Source organism: Setaria italica, chromosome III (genome assembly GCF_000263155.2).
Source record: "Setaria italica strain Yugu1 chromosome III, Setaria_italica_v2.0, whole genome shotgun sequence".
Taxonomy (NCBI): domain Eukaryota; kingdom Viridiplantae; phylum Streptophyta; class Magnoliopsida; order Poales; family Poaceae; genus Setaria; species Setaria italica.
The window spans coordinates 38,681,795-38,701,869 of NC_028452.1; the positions used below are offsets into that span (position 1 = coordinate 38,681,795).

The following is a 20,075-nucleotide window of genomic DNA, read 5'->3' on the forward strand; positions in this document are numbered from 1 at the left end:
CAAGCACCTGACGGATCCCCCTGGCCAGTCGAGCTCCAGTCACCCGGGCGGGGGTCGGCACCACAGCACCGTGTAGGAGCGGCGGCAGGAGCGGAGGTACTGCCGGTGGAGAGCCGACGAACTTCTTGAGGACGCCGACGTGAAACACATCATGAAGACGAGCACCCGGAGGAAGCAGGAGCCGCACGGCCACTTCATTGATGAGCTCTGTTACCTGGTACGGACCGACGTAGCGAGGCTTGAGCTTCCCTTTGGCCGAGTGAGGAAGGGACGCTGCTGCCCGCTGCCTGAGGCGGAGGAGAGCCCAATCGCCCACCTGGAAGGAGACCGGTCGGTGGTGCTGGTCGTAGATACGCTTTTGGGCCGCCTGAGCTTGCTCCAGTCGGTAACGGACGTCGTCGAGGAAGGCAGCGCGCTCCTCCATCTCCTGGGCGACTGCGGCGACATGAGTTTCGCCAGGCTCATAAGAGCAGATGGTTGGAGGGTCCCGGCCGTAAACCACCCGAAATGGAGTGTCGCGGAGCGAGGACTGGTACGCTGTGTTGTAAGTGTATTCGGCCCATGGCAGCCAACGGAGCCACTGCCGGGGGCGGTCGCCGGTGAAGCAGCGCAAGTACATCACGATGACCCGGTTGGCGGCCTCGGTCTGACCGTCCGTCTGTGGATGAAAAGCAGACGACATGAAGAGCTTCGTCCCTGTGAGCCGCATGAGCTCTCGCCAGAACGCTGAAGTGAACACGGGATCTCGATCCGAGACGATGGACTGCGGCACGCCGTGGAGGCGCACGATGTCAGCGAAGAAGACGGCGGCGACCGATTCGGCGGTGTAGGGGTGCGCCAGGGGGATGAAGTGGCAGTATTTGCTGAAGCGATCCACGACAGAGAGGATGACCGTCTTGCCTTGCACCTTCGGCAGCGCCTCGATGAAGTCGATGCCAATGTCAGCCCACACCGCGGACGGAATCGGCAGAGGCTGCAACAGACCGGCCGGCCTAAGGTGGTCTGATTTATACTGCTGGCATGTGACGCAAGCTTTCACAAAGTCCTGCACCAAGCGACGCATAGCTGGAAAGTGAAAATCCCGCCGGAGCCTGTGGAGGGTCCGATGGACGCCCTCATGGCCGTCCTTATGGACTGCTGCCATGATTTCCTGCAACAATGGAGAAGCCGGTGGAATATACAAGCGACCGTCGAATGCGACCATACCGTCCAGCAGCGCCCACGGTGTGGTGCGAGTACCAGCTTGGATCTCGTTGTGGAAGGTGACCAATGCCGGGTCAGTAGCCTGGGCGTGGCGGAGGTGCTCGATGAAGTCGAAATGAGGCGCCGGGATAGCCATCAGTGCTCCGTCCTCGTTGTCACGACGGGATAAGGCGTCGGCGACGACGTTCGTGGCGCCCGAACGATATTCCACCGAGAAATCGAAGCCCAACAGCTTGCCTACCCAATGGTGCTGAGGAATCGTGGTGAGGCGCTGATCAAGGAGGAACTTCAGGCTGTAGTGGTCGGTCTTGACGAGGAAGCGCCGGCCCCAGAGATACGGACGCCAGTGCCTTACTGCTTGGACGAGTCCGATGAGCTCGCGCTCATATGCGGCCAACGAGCGATGGCGAGGGGCCACAGGCCGGCTGAAGAAGGCAACCGGATGACCCTCCTGGACAAGGACCGCGCCGAAACCCACCGTCGATGCGTCGCACTCAACGGTGAACAGCTTGGCGAAGTCGGGCATGGCAAGGACGGGGGCGGATGTGACGGCGGCCTTGAGTGCTGAGAATGCCGCTGCCGCCGCGTCGTCCCAGGAGAAACCCTCCTTCTTCAGCAGGGCCGTTAGAGGAGCCGCGATCGCCCCGTAGTTGTGGACGAACTTGCGGTAGTAACCGGCGAGGCCGAGGAACCCGCGCACCGCCCGGGGCGAACGTGGAGGAGGCCAGTCATGTATTGCCTGCACCTTGGCCGGGTCCATGGCCACACCGGCCGCTGATATGACATGGCCGAGGTACGCGACGGACGAAGCCCCAAAGGAGCACTTTGAGCGCTTCACGAACAGGTGGTGGCGGCGTAGTTCGTCGAGGACGGCCCGGAGGTGGCGAAGATGATCCACCCATGTCCTGCTATAAATCAAAATATCGTCAAAAAATACCAGGACGAAGCGGCGAAGGAACGGCCGGAGCACATGGTTCATCAAGGCCTGGAACGTCGCCAGGGCGTTGCATAGTCCAAATGCCATCACCAGGAACTCATACAGGCCGTCATGGGCACGGAACGCCGTCTTGTGGATGTCCTCCGGGCACATGTGCACCTGGTGGTACCCGGATCGGAGATCCAGCTTGGAGAAGAACTTGGCGCCATGGAGTTCGTCGAGGAGCTCGTCCACCACCGGAATCGGAAAAGCATCCTTGACAGTGAGCGCGTTTAACGCGCGGTAGTCGACGCAAAAGCGCCAAGAGCCATCGGCCTTCTTGACGAGGAGGACGGGCGACGAGAATGGCGAGTCACTGCGGCGGACGATTCCTTGATCCAGCATTGCGGCACACTGCCGTTCCAACTCGTCCTTGTGCGCCGCCGGGTACCGATAAGGACGGACGGCTACGGGCTGGGCGTCGGCCTTGAGAATGATGCGGTGGTCGTGCGTACGCTTGGGAGGAAGGCCGACGGGATCCGTGAAGAGGCCGCCAAAAGAGAGCAACAGCGCCTCCAAGAGCGAACATGCCTCCGTTGTAGCGTGTAAGGTTGGCACGGACGGGCTGGCCACGCCGGACCAGGAGACCAGGCGCCCCTGGCGCAGGAAGTACATACGCCTGTGAGCAAGGTCCCAGACAATAGGTCCGAGCTCGCCGAGCCACTTGGTGCCGAGGACGACGTCGTACCCAGCCAGCGGCATGACGTAGAGGTCGGCCGGGAACGACTCGCCGTCGATGAGTAGGAGCGCGCTGCGGATGACGCCGGCGCAGGTGACCCGCTCGCCATTGGCGACCAAGGCGGTGAGGCGGGGACGAGAGCGGGGACAAAGACCAGAGCGCCGCGTTGCCTCCTCCGAAATGAAGTTGTGCGTGCTGCCAGAATCGAGGAGGGCGACGAAGGACGCGGCGCCGAGGACGACGGCGATCTGCATGGTGCTCGCCATGGGTACCCCGGCCACAGCCTGCAGGGAGAAACAGGGCGCCTCGGCGTCACGCTCCTCGTCATCAGCGGCGTCGCCGGCGTCCTCAAGCTCCACGCCTTCAATGAAGAATAGGCGCCTGCAAAACCGGTTATGTCCCCGTGTGTATTTCTTGTTACAGTTAAAACAGAGGCCCAGACGATGGCGTTCCGACATCTCCTCGGGGGTGAGGCGCCGTGGATTGCCCTCAGCGCGGCCTTGCTGGGCAGCCACCGGAGGAGCTGGGAGCGCCAGGGGCTGCGGGGGCACCGGAAGCGCGGTTCTGAGTGCGGGAGCGGAAAGGAGGCCGCGCTGAGGCGCCCGAGGAAGAGACGGCGCCGCACGGTCGCTCTCCATGAGCTCGACTTGGCGGGCCAGACTCATGGCGGCCGCGAGTGTCGCCGGGTTGTGGAGGCGGACGGCGTGGCTGAGTGGCGGCAGGAGCCCGCCCGTGAAGAGCTGGACACGCTGAGCTTCATCCAGGCGGCCGGCGCGTGACAGGAGAGCCTGAAAACGATTGGAGTAGTCCTCCACCGTCCCTGTACGCCAGCATTCAGCGAGCTCGAACAGCGGAGCCGAGCGGAGGGGAGGGCCGAAGCGCAGATGCAGGAGCTCCTTGAATCGCCCCCACGGCGGCGGACCCTCGTCCTCCTGGAGTTGGGTGTACCAGAGTTGTGCGACATCCTCCAGATGGTATGAGGCCAGCCACACGCGTTCCTCCCCCATGGTACGTTGTTGACGAAAGTATGACTCACACCTGTTGAAGAAGAGGAGCGGATCGGACTTGCCATCATAGCGGGGAAAATCCAATTTGTGGAACTTGGGGGGGCGCTCGGAGTCGCGTGACCCGTCCGGACGGCCGCCCGCGGCACTGGTCGAGGACGAGGACGGCTTCTCCTTAATAGCCGCCATGTCGGCCTTTAGGGTAGTCACTTCCGTGGAGAGGGACTTGAGCAACTCCATCACATCAGCGAGGGAGGGATCGCCCATGGTGGATGGCGGCGGCGCGGACGTCGAGGAAGATGACGGCGACGGTGGGGGGCTAGGGAGGAGTTCCGCAGCTGTGGAAGAAGGGGTGGAGCGGGTGGGGGAGGACCGACGTGACCGTGATACCAAGTTGTCAAGGACGTCGAGCCCTCGACTGGCAGGACCGCGGCTACGGAGCTCGTAGCCGTCGGCCGTCTTCTCCGGCGAGGTTTTACCCCTCAACCGTAGGCTTAGTAGATAGAAAGAGGAATAGAGAATATAATTCTTGCTTGCTTTAGCTCACGAGTACAGCCCAGTATATATGGCCAATGGCCTAACCAAAGTATAGAAAGTATTGCTAAGTTTCTATTCTTAGTTGCTAGAGTTGGAGTCCGGCAGGGCTTGCCCGGCGTGCTCAGCTGCTCGGCGTACGTCGCGTGCGCGTCTACGCCTGGCATACGTACGTCCGTACATGACAACTGACATCTGAACCATATGTAGGACGTAAGAATAGAGAACGCAAGTTCAGTATTAATATGGATTCATCTTGTATTTCGTCCGAAACATTGAAACCCACGAATATATAAAACAATGCGTGGATTAATCTTGTATCGCGACAAAACAAAACATTTGTATTTTGATCAAGCACTAGGGATGAGAAGCAGTAGGAATTATGAGCATGCCAAAATTTTTGCGAGAGACCATTGTCAGGACGTCAATTCACACCAGATGGGTTGCTTAGGGGACAACAAATACCTCAGACCTAGCTAGCTCCCAAATAGCTCAACAAATACCGCACTAGGAATTATCTAATTACTCTATGCATTGGTATTAACGAAAGAAAAAAAGTGCAGGTAAACCATCATACACTTTTTTGCAAAATGTTGGTCTAGTAGCTGGTGTACTAGGTCTCTGGTATTTTTTTTATGTCCATCCACACCTTAATCATGGGCTCTGAGAATAATTCTCATACTGGTAGGAGAAAAAGGTTTTGTTGGGACCAAGAACAATGTATCGTCGTGGTTCTAGCAAATCATTCTCCATTTTATTAGAGGAACCATATTACTCGATATTAATTATCTACCACATGTCTATTTATCTCTGCGAAATAAACTTCTCACATTTGACAATGCAACGTAATTTTGCATATTACACAGTGTCTAAAGAGGGGTGTCCAAGCTGTCGACTAACCTTTGTTGGTACTGTGTTGAACCAGTGAGATAAGTGGGGTTTCAGTTTCAGTATATCACTCGTTGCTTCTTACCATTACAGGGTTTGAATTGTAAATAAAATGCCGATTAAACATTCATCCCACACGTTTAATGGACAGATAAACAACCATAAAGCCAACGGTATGAGTCGCTGTTGCCGAGGGACTTGTAATATTTCATTATGCACAAATAAATGTATTATTTAATTACTACAAGACAACTTAAACTGTAATTCGTTGTAGGCTTATTTGATAAATCGTTTCAAAACTACGTGACAATGCATGAGATAACCTATTAAATAATCAATTTACACTCTAGTTTAGAATCCATCGCAATTTCTCACTAGGGCAACAAAAGGGGAGAGTAGATGCGTGTGATTAAGAGGCAATTAATAATGAATGGACACTCGGAGCAACTGCAACGTGATTGTTGATAAGACTAGCTCTCACTATAAATATGGATTACCCTTATATGTATCTTACCAAACATGTACTCAGCTAGCTGCCTTAAAATAACATGCTAGGTGTTAGAAGGATCGGGATGATCGGGTTGCGAATTGCTGCGGTGATACTGGCAAACCAATAGAGGCCACTGCGACTATGGATGCTCTTAGTGCAGTGGGATGCCTTAATAGAAGAATCAGACCAGGAAGAAGCTTTGGACCAACTTGGACAGTGAGCAGGACTGACCCATGAAAGATGTATAACCGAGGGACAAGGGAAGAGAAAAGAATGGTCAGCTCTTCACAACAGCGACGAGCAGGATTTAGCTATTTTGGCTGCTTCCTCAGCTGAATTGCTTGGTCTTGTGGTCAGACATAGGACTTGTACTTCTATTGGCTGTTTGAATTTTGGAAAAATATATTTACTCTTTACATGTGACCTAAATAATTTTGTTGGTGGCAATAAACTGCTTCTCTAGAGCGTTTTAGTGGGAAGTGCTGCTCATGGTTGCTATGCTCGCCGTGACTGCTATTGTTCCTTTAGTGATATTTTTAAAGCGAAATGCAAGCCTGGCAAAGTTTCCGTTGTATTGCAATCATTCCTTGTGAATCTTACTTAATTTGTTGCACTTCCTTATTTAATAAAAAATTAAGCCGGAGCAGATGTCACGATAAAGAACTGGCATTGAATTTGGAGCATATATTCGTTTCTATTTCTCATATCTATTCTGAATTTTTTTAATTTTGAAATGGCCTCCGACGAAGTTGTACTATATGAATATGACAAAGTTATAGGGTTCGATGAGACAACCTTTGCTAAATATGCAAAGTCATAAGAATAGCATCCATTATATAAGTAAGATGTCTTTTATAAGTAATATGTTAAGAAGATACATGTGAAGAGAGAGGTCCTAAGTTATAATCATTCAAACCGCACACTCCCGTATTTCACCTGAAAAATCATGTGGCTTGTGGCTTGTGGTGCGCGGTCATGTATATATGACTACTAAATTGTGAGATATTTTTTTCTGATTTTTTTGGGTAATTAAAATTGCACAATGGTTGGATTGATTTGTGCTAGTCGGCCTCTAGAACAAATCTCCACCCACCAGCACAAAATCACCATTTGTGCTTCCAGATGAGTGCCAACACAAATCCCTTTTGATAACCAACACAAATCAAGTCGGTATTAGGGGTGCACCCGCCTCCATTCCCCACCTTGCCTCCAGTACCGGTCTGGTGAAATCCTCGCGGTGAACCCTTTATGGCCAGCATATATGAAACCCCCAAAGCCCCCAATCCTAACGACCGGTGTGCTCCTTCCTATCCTCCAGTGAGCTCCATTTTTTTTCTTGTTTTTTCTTATCGTGTACGTAGTGTGTGCATTCTGTAAAGCTAAATCCTGCAGCTGCAGAAATAAAAATTTCCCAAAAAGAAAACTGCGGCTCGGTAAGGGAGTCAGTCTTCTTTAGGGCTTGTTTCCTTGTGATAATAGGAATTCCGTGGTTCAAACTCCAAACACGGCATGTGAGTGATCAATTGCAATGAACTCGACTATCTCCACATAATCACGGTCACTAATCGAAGAGAGATCAACAATCAAATTTTCAGCTTCTCTTAAAACGTCCAGTCAATTAGCCTTCATTATTTTCCATATTCCAACGTACAAAGTGTCATTTTATCTTTTACGCATACTAGTAGTATTACACATGAACCTTACAGAAGAGCTTTGTTGATCATTGTCGTCACTCGTCACTTCTTTAGCTAATATATTCAAACCATTAAAAGAAATAGTTGATATGGGCGATGATTTAGAGGCAATTAATGATCTGACGACACTTGGAGCCACGTACGGCAATGTGAGAGTAGAGAAGGCTAGTTCCCATGATAAATATGGATCACCCATGTATGTGTATCTCTTACCAAACATGTACTTGGGTATGCTCCTGCCTGAAAAGAACATATATCGGGAATGATAGACTTGGGAGCTGGTTCCATGCTACTGGCAACCCAATATAGAGGTCACCGTGGTGATCAGTGCCCTCACAGCAGTGGAATGTTTTAGCTTGAAAGAACAGTCTGATGAGGAACAATCTTCGGACCCACCTGGAAGCTAAAGAGTTTAGGATCGTTCCAGGTGCTGAACACATCACAACGGCTCGAGCAGGAGCAGTGCCTGTTGAGGAGCGGTGGCAGACGGTAGATTCCTGGGGGTGGCCGTGACTGTGGATTTATCCAGTTTGGCTGCTTCCTTAGTTTAGTTGCTAGGGCATGTTTAGTTACCTCCCAACTCCCAACTTTGACACTATGTAAAAAGAAGATTCCCCATCACATCAAACTTGCGGTACATGCATGGAGTACTAAATGTAGATGAAATTAAAAACTAATTGCACAGTTTTGTTGTACTTTGCGAGACGAATCTTTTGAGCCTAATTAGTCAATATTTGGACAATAATTCATAAATACAAACGAAACGCTACAGTGTGCTACAGTGCTGGCACAGTAATTTTGCATCTTCCAATTTGGCCAACTAAACAAGGCCTAGAGGTCATGTGATGAGACATAGGACTGGTACTGTTATTGGCCGTTTGAAATTCAGATAACATAGTTAATTTTGTTTTGTGAGCTTCGTAATATTGTTGTGATCATTTGGTGCATTTAAGTGGGAAGTGTTGCTCAGGGTCGTTGTACTCGAGGTTTGTTGCTCAGATGATTACTGTTTTTTCCTTTAATGATATATTTGAAGCGAAATACACGCCTGACATGAAGTTCCATCATCTTGCAATCATTCATTGAGAATCTTACTCGATTAGTTGCACTTCCTCTTTTAATAAAAAAAGCTAGGATCGTGCCCGTACATATTGAAATACACGAAGTATTGAACAACATAAGCATAAATATTAAAAAAATATTTAATAGAAAAAATAGTTACTTAATAGGATTGTGCCTATGTACATTGCTACAGGTGAAGCAAATTCCTTCTTTAAGCATCAAATCTCCAACATATGAAGTATTTCCAATGCCCGTATATTGTAATACAAATCATTGTCAATAAGATGGCAATTCAAGCACGTTATAATCTTTAAAGTGGTCATGACATTCCAAGGAAATCACAGCCAGCATTCCAAGGACTCAACCGTAATAATTTGGCATAAATTCTTATTGTTGTGTACCATGATAGCTCATACTAGTAACTATTAGGACAAAAACAAGTATGTTATGATATTACATAATTGATAATGTTTGAAATGCTCTCTCAAACCATATATTTGTTAAGCCTGGCAGTCAGGCATCTCCCATGGGATTTCCTCTGCTCTGCGACTCCCCAACTAGCTACAATGTAACAGCCATCTTGCCCAACGCCTTAGCCTCTTCCAGTTTGAGGCATGCTCACTATTTGCCTTCTCCAGTTCGAAGGCTCCAGTTCATCCTTCAGGCTTTGAGCTTCTGCATGAAATTTCACCTGAATAACAGCAAGCATATCAGAAATATTCCAAAAGTTTATTAACAATGGTAGGCTCTTCATACTGACCAAACCAGATATCATATGATAAAACTTGATGATACAACCCCACATTATCTTCTGGCATCACAAGGTACTTAACAGATGTTGAGACACTTAAAGTGCTAAGATAATCTCCTTCCTTGAACTCATTTTAGACCAAACTACAGAAGCATTAGGAAATCAACAAGTCATAACCATTTGTTAAAGCTGCTTTCATGGAATGAAGACTCCTATTCTATATTTATGTCAGATCATAGGTGAAAATGGGCTCTAGATAGATGTTAAACATTCCAATTAATTTAGTTGTGACATCATCTAAGCACTACATTTTCAGCACATTATAGTTGAACATTGTAAGTAGCAACCTACCTGGTTGGTGAACTTTGAACAGAGTTTCTGTGTACAGTCTTCTTAATCACTCATTATCTGCATAGCATAAACAATTACTCATTTTTTTTTCTTTCTTTGAAAGTAAATGATTAGCTATTACACAATTAAAGTGTTCTAAGAACAGGAAATTTAATTTGAACTTGAACAATCACTGAAGTTTCAGTTAACCTCTGTTAAGATATGAAATATGAGATTCAAGGGCTTCACGCTTCTTGTTTTTAGTACTGTAGTTTACTCTTAAAGCCTGGATCTCCATAAGTGCTTCTTTGTACCCCTGTTCAGGAAAAAAAAAAGAACCAAAGGACAGCACAAGATCAATAAGAATTAAGGACAGAAAATGCTATAGTACAGGCCAACCTACTTAGGCAATGGAATCAGATCATGCATCTTTTTCGTTTTTCACAATCAATGTGTGTTACTAGAAAGTGCAAGCAGTCACTAAATGAACAAAGTTACTTAGCAGACAGGAAACACCCTTGTCAATGTCTACAGATATCAGTAGGTGTCACTTCTGCAAAAGAAGGAACAAACATGCCGAATATCCTCCTCCAGTACTGATACTTGCCAAGATGAATAATTAAGCAAGAATTAAAAAATAAATCCTCAGTGCTATAAATTGTTCTAAAACACTATACCAGGGAAGTGCGTACGTAATTACAGTGAAGCAGCCAAGGCTCACCAATAGTGAATTGAATTCTCAGGAACTTGCCAAATATCTGAAATGGAACTATGGTCACATTTAGCACATCTGAAGGTTCATGTCACAAATGTTGATGCGAGAGGGCATTGGAATAAAGAGAAACAAAGGATGATGCATCTTCCTCTGATGGTAACGATTTCACCTTGCCATAGTTGCACGCCCGCATGAACTGTTGGATCCCATCAATGAAGTGTTCTTACTGGTAATTGATCAATTATATAGTAATCTTAGAGAATTTCAATATGAGTATCTCGTATGAGTGCATAGAAAAATTTTACCGCATATTTTAGTTGCTAGAAAGTACCTAAGCCAAGTGCTTTTCCATTGTGAAAAATTCCTACCTGTCTTGTAAATACAAACAAAAGAACATTGTTATTTGCTAATAAATAAGAATTGAGAAGCAGCAATTACATTATAAAAGGAAGTTTCGGATCAAGATTAGGTCCACATGTCCAGCAACCTATAGGCTACAAGGCGTAGAGTAATACACTGACTAATCGGAGAAGGTAAAAAAAAAATCAAAGAAACCCTACACAGATAGAACATGTGGATTCTTGAGAATCAGAATGACCACATTGGGGAGGAACGGAAAAATACCCGGGGTCGAAGTTGAAGCACACATGTTCATCGTTGCACATCCTGGTGACGGGGAACGGGAACTTTGCCGTGTGCCCTGGGCACACGGTAAAGACACTAAAATACTCGGCAAACCTTTGCTCGGCAAACGGCCCACGGCCAAAATTGTAACGGCAAACTAAGTTTTCGTCGGGCCTCGGCAAAGTCTTTACCGAGTGCAAAAAAAAAAAACACTCGGCAACTATTTTCCGCCAAAAATAAAAAAAACAAAGTGCCACCACCAGCGCCACCGGCCGCCACCCACCACGCCCGCCGCCCACCAGATCCGCCGCCAACACCACGCCCGCTGCCGCCCCACGCCGCCGCCGCCGCCACAACCACGCACCGACCCGCTCATCACCGCCAGGTACAGCGGTGACACGGCGGCGCCGTTCACCTCCGCCGCCAGCTCGGGCGCTAACTTCATCAGCACCTCCACCGTCTCGCCGTGGCCGTGCCTCGCGGCCACGAGCAGCGCTGTGTCTCCGGCGCCGTTCTTGCCGCCGAGAAGCTCCGGCAGCCTGTCCTCCACGCTACACCTGGCGAGCCGAACAATGGTCTCCACCGCATCTGCCTGCCCCTCCTCCGCCGCGTAGTGAACCACGCCGCCGCCAGCACACCCACGCCGCCGCCAGCACCACGAATCCCGCCGCCACGCCGCCCGCCGCCCGCCACCACCAGAGCCCAGATCCGGCCGCCACCGGTCTCCACCGGCCGGATCCGGGAGAGGGAGGGGCGGCGCCGGGGAAGAAGAAGGCTGGGGAGGGGCGGCGCCAGGGAAGAAGGGGAGAAGAAGGGGAGGGGCGGCGGCCCGGGAGAGGGAGGGAGGGGAGGGGCGCCGGCGGGGGTCGGCCGGCGGCGGCGGCGGTAGGGAGGCGAGGGGCGCTGGGGCCGGGAGGGACGGAGGAAGAAGGGGAGGGGGCGTTGGGGGCCGGCCTAGTGCGGGGGAAAGGAGGGGTGGGGCGCTGGTTAATACTGCCGAGTGTCCAGATCGGGGCGCTCGGCATTTTCAGAAAAAAATTTTGTTTGCCTAGTGAAAACACTCGGCAAATCTTTTGATTGTCGAAAAACACTCGGTACAGATTTATTTGCCGAGTGCCCGAGGGAATGCACTCGGCAAATATAAAACACTCGGCAAATTAGAGGTTTTCGGTAGTGATCGGCCTCTCGAGGAGGCACTTCTTTCATAGTGCACCAGGTTACCGATACACCACCATCGATTTCTCCTTCGCCCCTCGAGCTGCCGCTTGTCCTCAACCTCGCTCCCATCTCCACCGGCCCAGCTTCTCGCATCCCGCATGGTCGGGGTGGCAGCGGAGTGGCCGGCAGGCAGCGATAGCTGCATGGTTAAGCACCCGGTGCCTGTCGCAATGGTCGGGCCTTATTTTCGGTAGCAGGCCGCAAGTATCCGCCGACGATCTGGACCGTTCATGGCGATTCGACGGTGGATGTCACGTGCGGTCGTGCGCACCGAACAAAACTGGCGACCAACGCCTCCTTGGTAACCCTAGCGCTCATTCTCTCCTCTCCCTTCCGCATCTCGCATCGCAGATCGAGCGATGGCGACCGGTGCCGCTCGCTGAGGGAATGGCGGTGCCGCCGTGATCCCTCTCGCCGGAGCGTGCAAGCAGTCGAGGCTGCTCACGGTTCCGTCGGGGGGTATCACGGCAGCGTCCTTAGATGCCATCGCCGATGGTGTTGACCGGCAGGTGGGAACGTGGGCATGGCAATCGGTGTCACACCCAAGTCCTCCATGCTCAGGGGATGGCTATGGTGGTAATACGACGATGTCGGCCGTCAAATAAGCCGCCACATTTCTCAAGGTTAGGATTTGGAATTTTGTGATTTGGATCTAGGGTTTATCCAGGTGCGATTGATTCTCCTTTTTATAGAGGACTGTGCGGGGAATGCGGATCGGATGGGGCGTAAAATTCGAGCGTAGGGCGCAAAAACTTTCGTGGGCGCGGAGGGCCGTTCCCGAGTGCGTGGAGGGCTTCCCGTCGATCGTAGGGCACACAGGATTTCCTCGCCGCTTCTCCCGGTCATGTACGGCGCCAAATCGTTGGAGGGCGGACCGAAACCGTGTAAGGTGTCGGTACGAACGTTTTGTCTCCCTGCTGGGTTTTTTAGCTGTAGAGATAAGCAGTAGCAGATGTGACGATTAAAGATCTGGTATTGAATTGGAGCATGTTCCATTTGACGACGTAACTACGTCACCATAATATGGATTCATCTTACATTTTGTACCACGGTAGCCTATGAAACACGTTTTGATAAAACATGGGCATGTTTTTTCCTTTAATGATATATTTGAAGCAAAATACACGGCTGACATGATCTTGCAATCATTCACCGAGAATTTTACTTAATTTGTTGCACTTCCTTGTTTAAAAAATTAATCATTAGCATATGTGACGGTTAAAGAACTGGCATTGAATTGGAGCATCTGCCTTTTTACTAAGACGTATCTACATCACTATAAATATGGATTCATATTATATACTCATTCACACCATTTTACATTTTAGTACCACGGCAGTGGGCTATGAAACATGCTTTGATAAAACATGCATGGGCATGTGATGCACCGGGAACTATAGCCATGCATTCTTCAATTTTTTCCTGAGATGACCAAAATTGGTGCCAAGCAACTCTCAAAAGCCATGGCGTCCTCATTTTTATCATGTTGTGGGTTTTAAAAGAACAAGTAGCACAGGATTTTAGATGTAGGCCGCCTTGGATGCCAGCGATACTTTTTCTCAAAATGTTGGAAGAATCAAATTTCAACAAATATGCATTTACTGTAACACCCCAAAATAGCAGCAACATCTGGAGCATTACCATACTACACTACAGCTACTATAGGCACACACATAAAAAAACAGCAACGAAGATAAATAAACAGACCAAGCGCGGAAGCAACTTCAATCGTCTAGATAGAACATCTTACAAATTGGATCCAAATATGAGATTATAAGCAAAGCAAAGGCTTTACAACCAAACATTTTTATTACAACACATGTGTCCAAAACATATATATGAAGAAGTGTGTGCACACGTACTACTACTCCCATCTAACCAAGAGCCCTCCAAACTCAAGAACCTGTGGAGGGGAAAAAGGGTATGAGGTTTATGGAAATCCTCAGCAAGCAAACTGCTTCAAGGAAGTCCTTTAAATTATAATATATTAAGCAACAATTTAAGAGACAATATTATAATATTATAGAAGAAGCACCACATAACTTCAAGTAGTAAGATGAAGAAATATTTCACAACAATACTTCATAATGAATATGAGAATGGTGCAATGCAATGCATGACTTCACTTCTACCCACACATCACAAGGAAGGAGGTGAGAGCTGCAACCACATTGCTATATATCAACATGCGTTGTTGTACCGGTACTTATCGCACCAATCCGGCTACGATTTCTTCATGGGCATAAACAACATGAGAATGCAAATACAAGATTGTAATGCATGAACTTCGTGTACTTCAAAATTCATAACTTCAAAAGTAAAACCTCAAGTGGATCAAGATACTTCAATATAAAGACAAATTTCAAGTGGATCAAGATACTTCAATATAAAGACAAATTTCAGATTTATCTTGCTAGTATGAGGTATTGAAATTAAAACGGTTTATGAACCATCTGTTGAACAAATGTGTTATCAGCCTCATGGGATTGATATTTGTATTACATTTAGTCTCTACTTATGTGGGGATGCTTCACGAATGCTGGCGGTGCTATGACGAGGTGAGGCCGTGGCGAGTCGAGGTAGTGCAGGGATCATGGCAGCGTCGATGTCGTCGTACGGGCGCAGGTTTGGCAGCGATCTGGCTCTGTGGCAGCATCCTCTAGCGTCCCTCCTTGCTCCCAGCTCCTCCCTCCCCCTTCCTCTCTTCTCCAATTTTGCGGCGGACGAAGAGGGAAACCCTAGAGGCAGCTGGAGTAGGGAAGAGGTCGGCGTGGGGTACTTGTAGGTCGCGGCTAGGGTTTTCGGGCGCAGGACGGACGGTGGGTGATGCGGCAGAGGCGGCGTGGCAGGTATCGGCTGGCGCTTATGCTCGCGGCGCCTGTCGCTATTGCGCATGTGCGATGCATGTGCGGGCTGCGGGGAAGAAAGGGGAACAGGAAGTGTGGGCGGCTGGCAGGCGGGGCTTGGCGGTTAGCGACAGCATGCGAGAAGGTGGTTCGGGTGGCTTGGCTAGGCTAATGGTTAGTAGGTCGGGGCTTCTGTCGGTGAAGGTCAGACAGGCTAGCGGCTAGGTGGGTTAGGCCGGCTGATTTAGAAGGGCCGACGAGGTTACCGGGCCAGTCTGGTGGGTTAGGCCGGGGTTTAGGTTAGTTAGGGCCAAGTTAGATTAGGTAGTTAGCTTTAGCTTTTGAATCTGAATTCTAAATTCAGTTTCAAAACCACACTTATTCAAATAAAAATGAAATAAACTCCAAACTGCACACTCACATTTGTTTAAGCTTAGGTTTTCAATTTAAAGCAAATAATTTCTAGGAATTTGAGGACGATTCAAAGAAGGCAATCTTATAGTTGAATTTGCACACCATCAACAACAGAAATTTTGAAATCCATATTTTTGCAATCACCAACATCTCGTAAAAAATACGGGATGTTACAATAAGCTTCCTTTTCCTTATCAGATAATGCTTTCTTTGCTTTCAAAGATTGTAAAATTTCTGGGCTAATCAGACTCAACACTGTCTTCTTCGCATACAGATTACAGGAACCTATTTTGCTAATAAAACTAGTGATAGATGCCGCGCCTGATGCAGACGGAAAAGGATAGACATAGAGGAATAATACAGGGTACAAGAACTCAACCCCATAGAATTAAAGACAGTGGTACAATAACGTCCTCTGCACAGGCCTGACGTACGTGTTCCGGTCAACCAGTGGAGAGCCGCAAACTGGAGTTGAACCACTCAACTCTGACCTTGTTTAGTTCCCAATTTGAAAGTGCCAAAGTTGGGAGTTTGCCATAAATGCGCAACGGTAGCATTTCGTTTGTATTTGTGAATTATTGTCTAAACATTGACTAATTAGGCTCAAAAGATTCGTCTCGCAAAGTACAACAAAACTGTGCAATTAGTTTTTGATTTCATCTACATTTAGTACTCCATGCATGCACCGCAAGTTTGATGTGATGGGGAATCTTCTTTTTGCATAGTGCCAAAGTTGGGATTTTGAAGGGAAGTAAACAAGGCTGTGTTTCTTTCGGACACGCGCATACACACTGACACATCAATCCGATCCGTCATTCACACACAAAATCAAAATGCCATTCAGTCAGATTTTTATGTGATGGATTCTTCGCACACCAGTTCCGCTGCTGCTGTGCACATTTTGGACGGCGTCTCTTGTGCACACCAGTTCCGAATTTTTATCCTTAATCTAAAAAAAAGCTCCAACAAAACAAACTTCACTCACATCATTGACCAATTCACACGATAGGCTGCCTGACTTCTTCATTTGACACGTTCAACTAAAAAACTTAATAAAATTGACGTTAACAATGACTAAGTGAACATAGGCAAAGCTATTAGCTAAGAATCTCTTAGTTTTTGCTATCCAACCAACCACGCCTTCTCCATAGCACATTAACCACCATGGTTCATCAGCGGAGCTTTCTCATCCTCCTCACCGTCGTCTCTTCGTTAGCCGGAGCTGGAGTAGTAGTGGTAATTGGTCAGAACTACACGCCTCATGAGCCATACTGCTCTACCACCGGAAAGTACACCACTGGCAGCCAGTACCAGGTGAACCTATTCAAGCTCATGAGCGAGCTCCCGTCGAGCGCCATCGCCAACCGCGGCTTCCAACATGGCACGGCCGGCGTGGCGCCCGACTCGGTGTTCGGCCTCGCCATGTGCTACGCCGACCTCAACTGGACAGCATGCGGCAACTGCCTCAGGGCGGGAGCTGCCAGCGTGCAGCAGACGTGCCCGTTCGGCCGGGAGATGAAGTCCTTCTACGATGAAGCCTGCTTCCTGCGGTACTCCGACACGCCTTTCGCCTCCGTCGCCGACATCGACATCGCCTTCTATGAGAGGTCGTTAGACTCCTTTGTCGCCGATATTAAGAGCTTCAATGCTACACGATGGGAGCTGATGACGCGGCTCACCGCCGAGGCCTCCGTCTCCTCGCTGCTGCTGGCGAACGGGAGCCAAGGGTACAGGGACTCGCAGGGCGTCGACCAGGTGCTCTACGGGTTCGCGCAGTGTACCAGAGACCTCAATGCCAGCGAGTGCTACAGGTGCCTCGCTAATTTCCTTGCAGATATTTCAGTGTCGCTTCCTAACAACACGTATGGTAGCGCCATGGGCTACAGCTGCTACCTGGGGTGCAGCGTCGGGGAAGAAATCAGCCTCACCATTCCACCGCCGGCAGTAGCAGAGCCACCACCACCATCATCGACGTCATCACATAGTTCTGGCCCGGCAGCGTCTCTTGTGGTCGGCGTTTCTGTTGGCTGTGCAGTGTTTGTCATCTGTGTGGGCATCTCGATTTGGTTCCTGTTGCGCCGCCGCAGGCAAAAGGATATAGCGCAGGAACTAGATGTGTTCGACGAGGAGGATGCCCTGGAAGACGATTTTGAGAAAGGGACCGGGCCAAGGAGGTTCCGCTACCGCGATCTTGCCATAGCCACAAGGTTCTTTTCTGACGAGGAGAAGCTTGGAGAAGGAGGCTTTGGGTCGGTATACCACGGCTACCTGAAGGACATGGACCTTCACGTTGCTATAAAGAGGGTGTCCAAGACCTCCAAGCAAGGGAGGAAGGAGTACATTTCCGAGGTGAGGATCATAAGCCGACTAAGGCATCGCAACCTTGTGCAGCTCATCGGGTGGTGCCATGGCGGTGGCGAGCTCTTGCTTGTCTATGAATTCATGCCCAACGGCAGTCTTGATGCTAAAATTCACAATACCAACAAAGTATTGCCGTGGGCTCACAGGTACCTCACAATCTTTCCTTGTGTTATTTATAATTTTTATGGTTTCACTTATAGTGATATGTCTTGTGTTCAGGCATGAGATCATGCTTGGTATCGGTTCCGCGCTTCTGTACCTTCACCAGGACTGGGAGCAGTGCGTTGTGCACCGTGACATAAAGCCGAGCAATGTTATGCTGGATCTATCCTTCAATGCTAAGCTCGGCGACTTTGGGCTAGCAAGGCTCGTCGACCACGACCGGGAGTCCCACACAACAGCGCTCGCCGGCACGATGGGCTACATGGACCCAGAGTGCATGGTCACCGGCAGCACCAGCGCCATTTCTGATGTTTACAGCTTCGGCGTGGTGGCGCTGGAGATCGCCTGCGGTCGGCGGCCAATTGTGGTTCTTCACCAAGAAATCAAAGAACCAACCACAATGCATCTGGTGCAGTGGGTCTGGGACCTCTATGGCTGCGGAAGAATCGTCGACGCCGCCGATGCTCGGCTGAACGGCGATTTCGACAACCAGGAGATGGAGCGCGTGATGATCACGGCGCTCTGGTGCGCGCACCCCGACCGCAGGCTGAGGCCGTCCATCAGGCAGGCCGTCAACGTGCTGCGGCTCGAGGCGCCGCTGCCTGTTCTACCAGCGGCGATGCCGGTCGCAACGTTCGTGCCTCCTGGTCGTGGCTTCCCATCTGATTTTGTTGATCTGACCGGCAGCAGTGGTGGCTCCGGCGGCACTGGCACGACGCGGTCCAGTGCTGTATTAAACGAGGCGTCGTCCTTGCTGAGATGATAACGTGCACGGGTCAAATAACTTGATTCATTTATACTGGATTAACGATCTGCAAAAAGAATAGTTTGTTGAGACTAGTACATTTCTATGAAGTTGTCATTTGTTTGACATGCGACTTTTAGTAAGATGGACACCGACGTTTCGCAATTCCTGCTGGCACGTCGTGCCGTGACATCAGTCTTTATAGATCACTGGCCTCGGTTGCGAATAACCACCGTGGATTAGCATCTTTTGTTAGCTTTTAAAGTCATACCAGGAGCGTTAAAGCACATTTTTTATTCCGTGGATTACCATCTTTTGTTAGGTTTGACAGTCATTTCGGGTGCCAAAACGTGCTTTATTTACTCGGCACGGCTAAATGTGTAACAGTGCTATCTGTGCTACCTGGCTAAATTTCTAAAGTGAGAGTATAAACGTCGTCAAAAGTCTACAAACGTAATCTCCAGATTGCAAAGCTGCAAAAGATTGCCAGGGTCAGCAGATTAGAGACAGTATCAGAAACCACAGCCAACTTAGTCCTACTACTATTAGGGCTGGAACCGACTTTCTGTAAGGAACATGGCCTTATCAGGCCATTGTTTGTGATTTTGATGATTAAGTGACAACATAGTTAGTGGGACTAATAGTTTGTCAAGCATGTGGTTTGTAGCTTCATAGATCCCAAGAATGCAAACCAAACCATAGCAAGGTCCAAATCATATTCGAGTAATCCAAATCATGGTATCTAGGATTATTCTATGGTATTCAAGCATCCAAATGATAGATAAAATCCACCAGTATTCAACTTAGAAAAAATAGCAGCATCGGACGATCCGACAGTCCACAGGAGCAACCATTGGAGCAATTGGTCCAACAGGAAAAATTGGGAAAAACTTCAAGTACACCGGATGATCCGACGGACTATTTTTTACATGCATCGGAGCAATACGTAGAGAAGACCAAAAAAGACCTATAGCACTAGATTTTCTGATGGCTAGAAGATGAAGTGTCGGACGAAGCCTATTTACTTTGAAATCATCCAGAGAGTTTTCAGGGAAACTGCTTCAGCACTGGATGTTCCGATAGTGCATCGGATGAAGCGTCGGAGTAAATTTGGGTAGGGGGTCCAACAGCTACTTGCGTCAACAGGGGCACAAAATGATCTGATTCCTACCCAAGGTGACCATCGGATTATCTGGTGCTCACTATTTTTACTAGCCATTCGAGCAACGGCACTTTGAGGTTCTTGGGCTATTTATACCCCCTCTACTCACCCATTCAAGGTTGCTCGAGTGTCCAGGAGTTCATTCAAGACCAAGACTCATCAAGAACACATCCATGCCACCAAAAGTGCAAAAGTGATAATCCAAGGCTTAGCACAT

At 49.1% G+C, this 20,075-nt stretch overlaps 1 protein-coding gene and 1 long non-coding RNA gene across 7 annotated transcripts; one reads left to right on the forward strand and one right to left on the reverse strand.

Moving 5' to 3' along the window:
* Window positions 1-8,834: 8,834 nt before the first annotated feature.
* Window positions 8,835-11,799, reverse strand: LOC101777685. 6 transcript variants are annotated; one of them, XR_001163502.2, is made up of 6 exons: window positions 10,951-11,797; window positions 10,658-10,694; window positions 9,822-10,552; window positions 9,633-9,689; window positions 9,291-9,424; window positions 8,835-9,221 (listed from the first exon to the last, which is right to left on the reverse strand). It is a non-coding gene; the product is annotated as an uncharacterized LOC101777685 (long non-coding RNA). The 6 variants fall into 6 exon arrangements; XR_002676656.1 differs by having other exon boundaries at window positions 9,822-10,694; XR_001163506.2 differs by having other exon boundaries at window positions 9,822-10,698.
* A 4,793-nt stretch (window positions 11,800-16,592) lies between these two features.
* Window positions 16,593-18,714, forward strand: LOC101785365 (L-type lectin-domain containing receptor kinase IX.1). Its single transcript, XM_004963934.1, has 2 exons — window positions 16,593-17,935; window positions 18,009-18,714. Exons 1-2 carry the CDS (start codon window positions 16,593-16,595, stop codon window positions 18,712-18,714), a joined length of 2,049 nt encoding a protein of 682 aa, XP_004963991.1.
* The last annotated feature ends 1,361 nt before the right edge of the window (window positions 18,715-20,075 follow it).

Excerpts from the sequence above, each read along its gene's own strand:
- LOC101785365 (XM_004963934.1), top strand. The coding sequence starts at position 16,593 with ATGGTTCATCAGCGGAGCTTTCTCATCCTCCTCACCGTCGTCTCTTCG. Across the intron at positions 17,936-18,008 it reads GTATTGCCGTGGGCTCACAG|GCATGAGATCATGCTTGGTA; the intron begins GTACCTCACAAT and ends TCTTGTGTTCAG.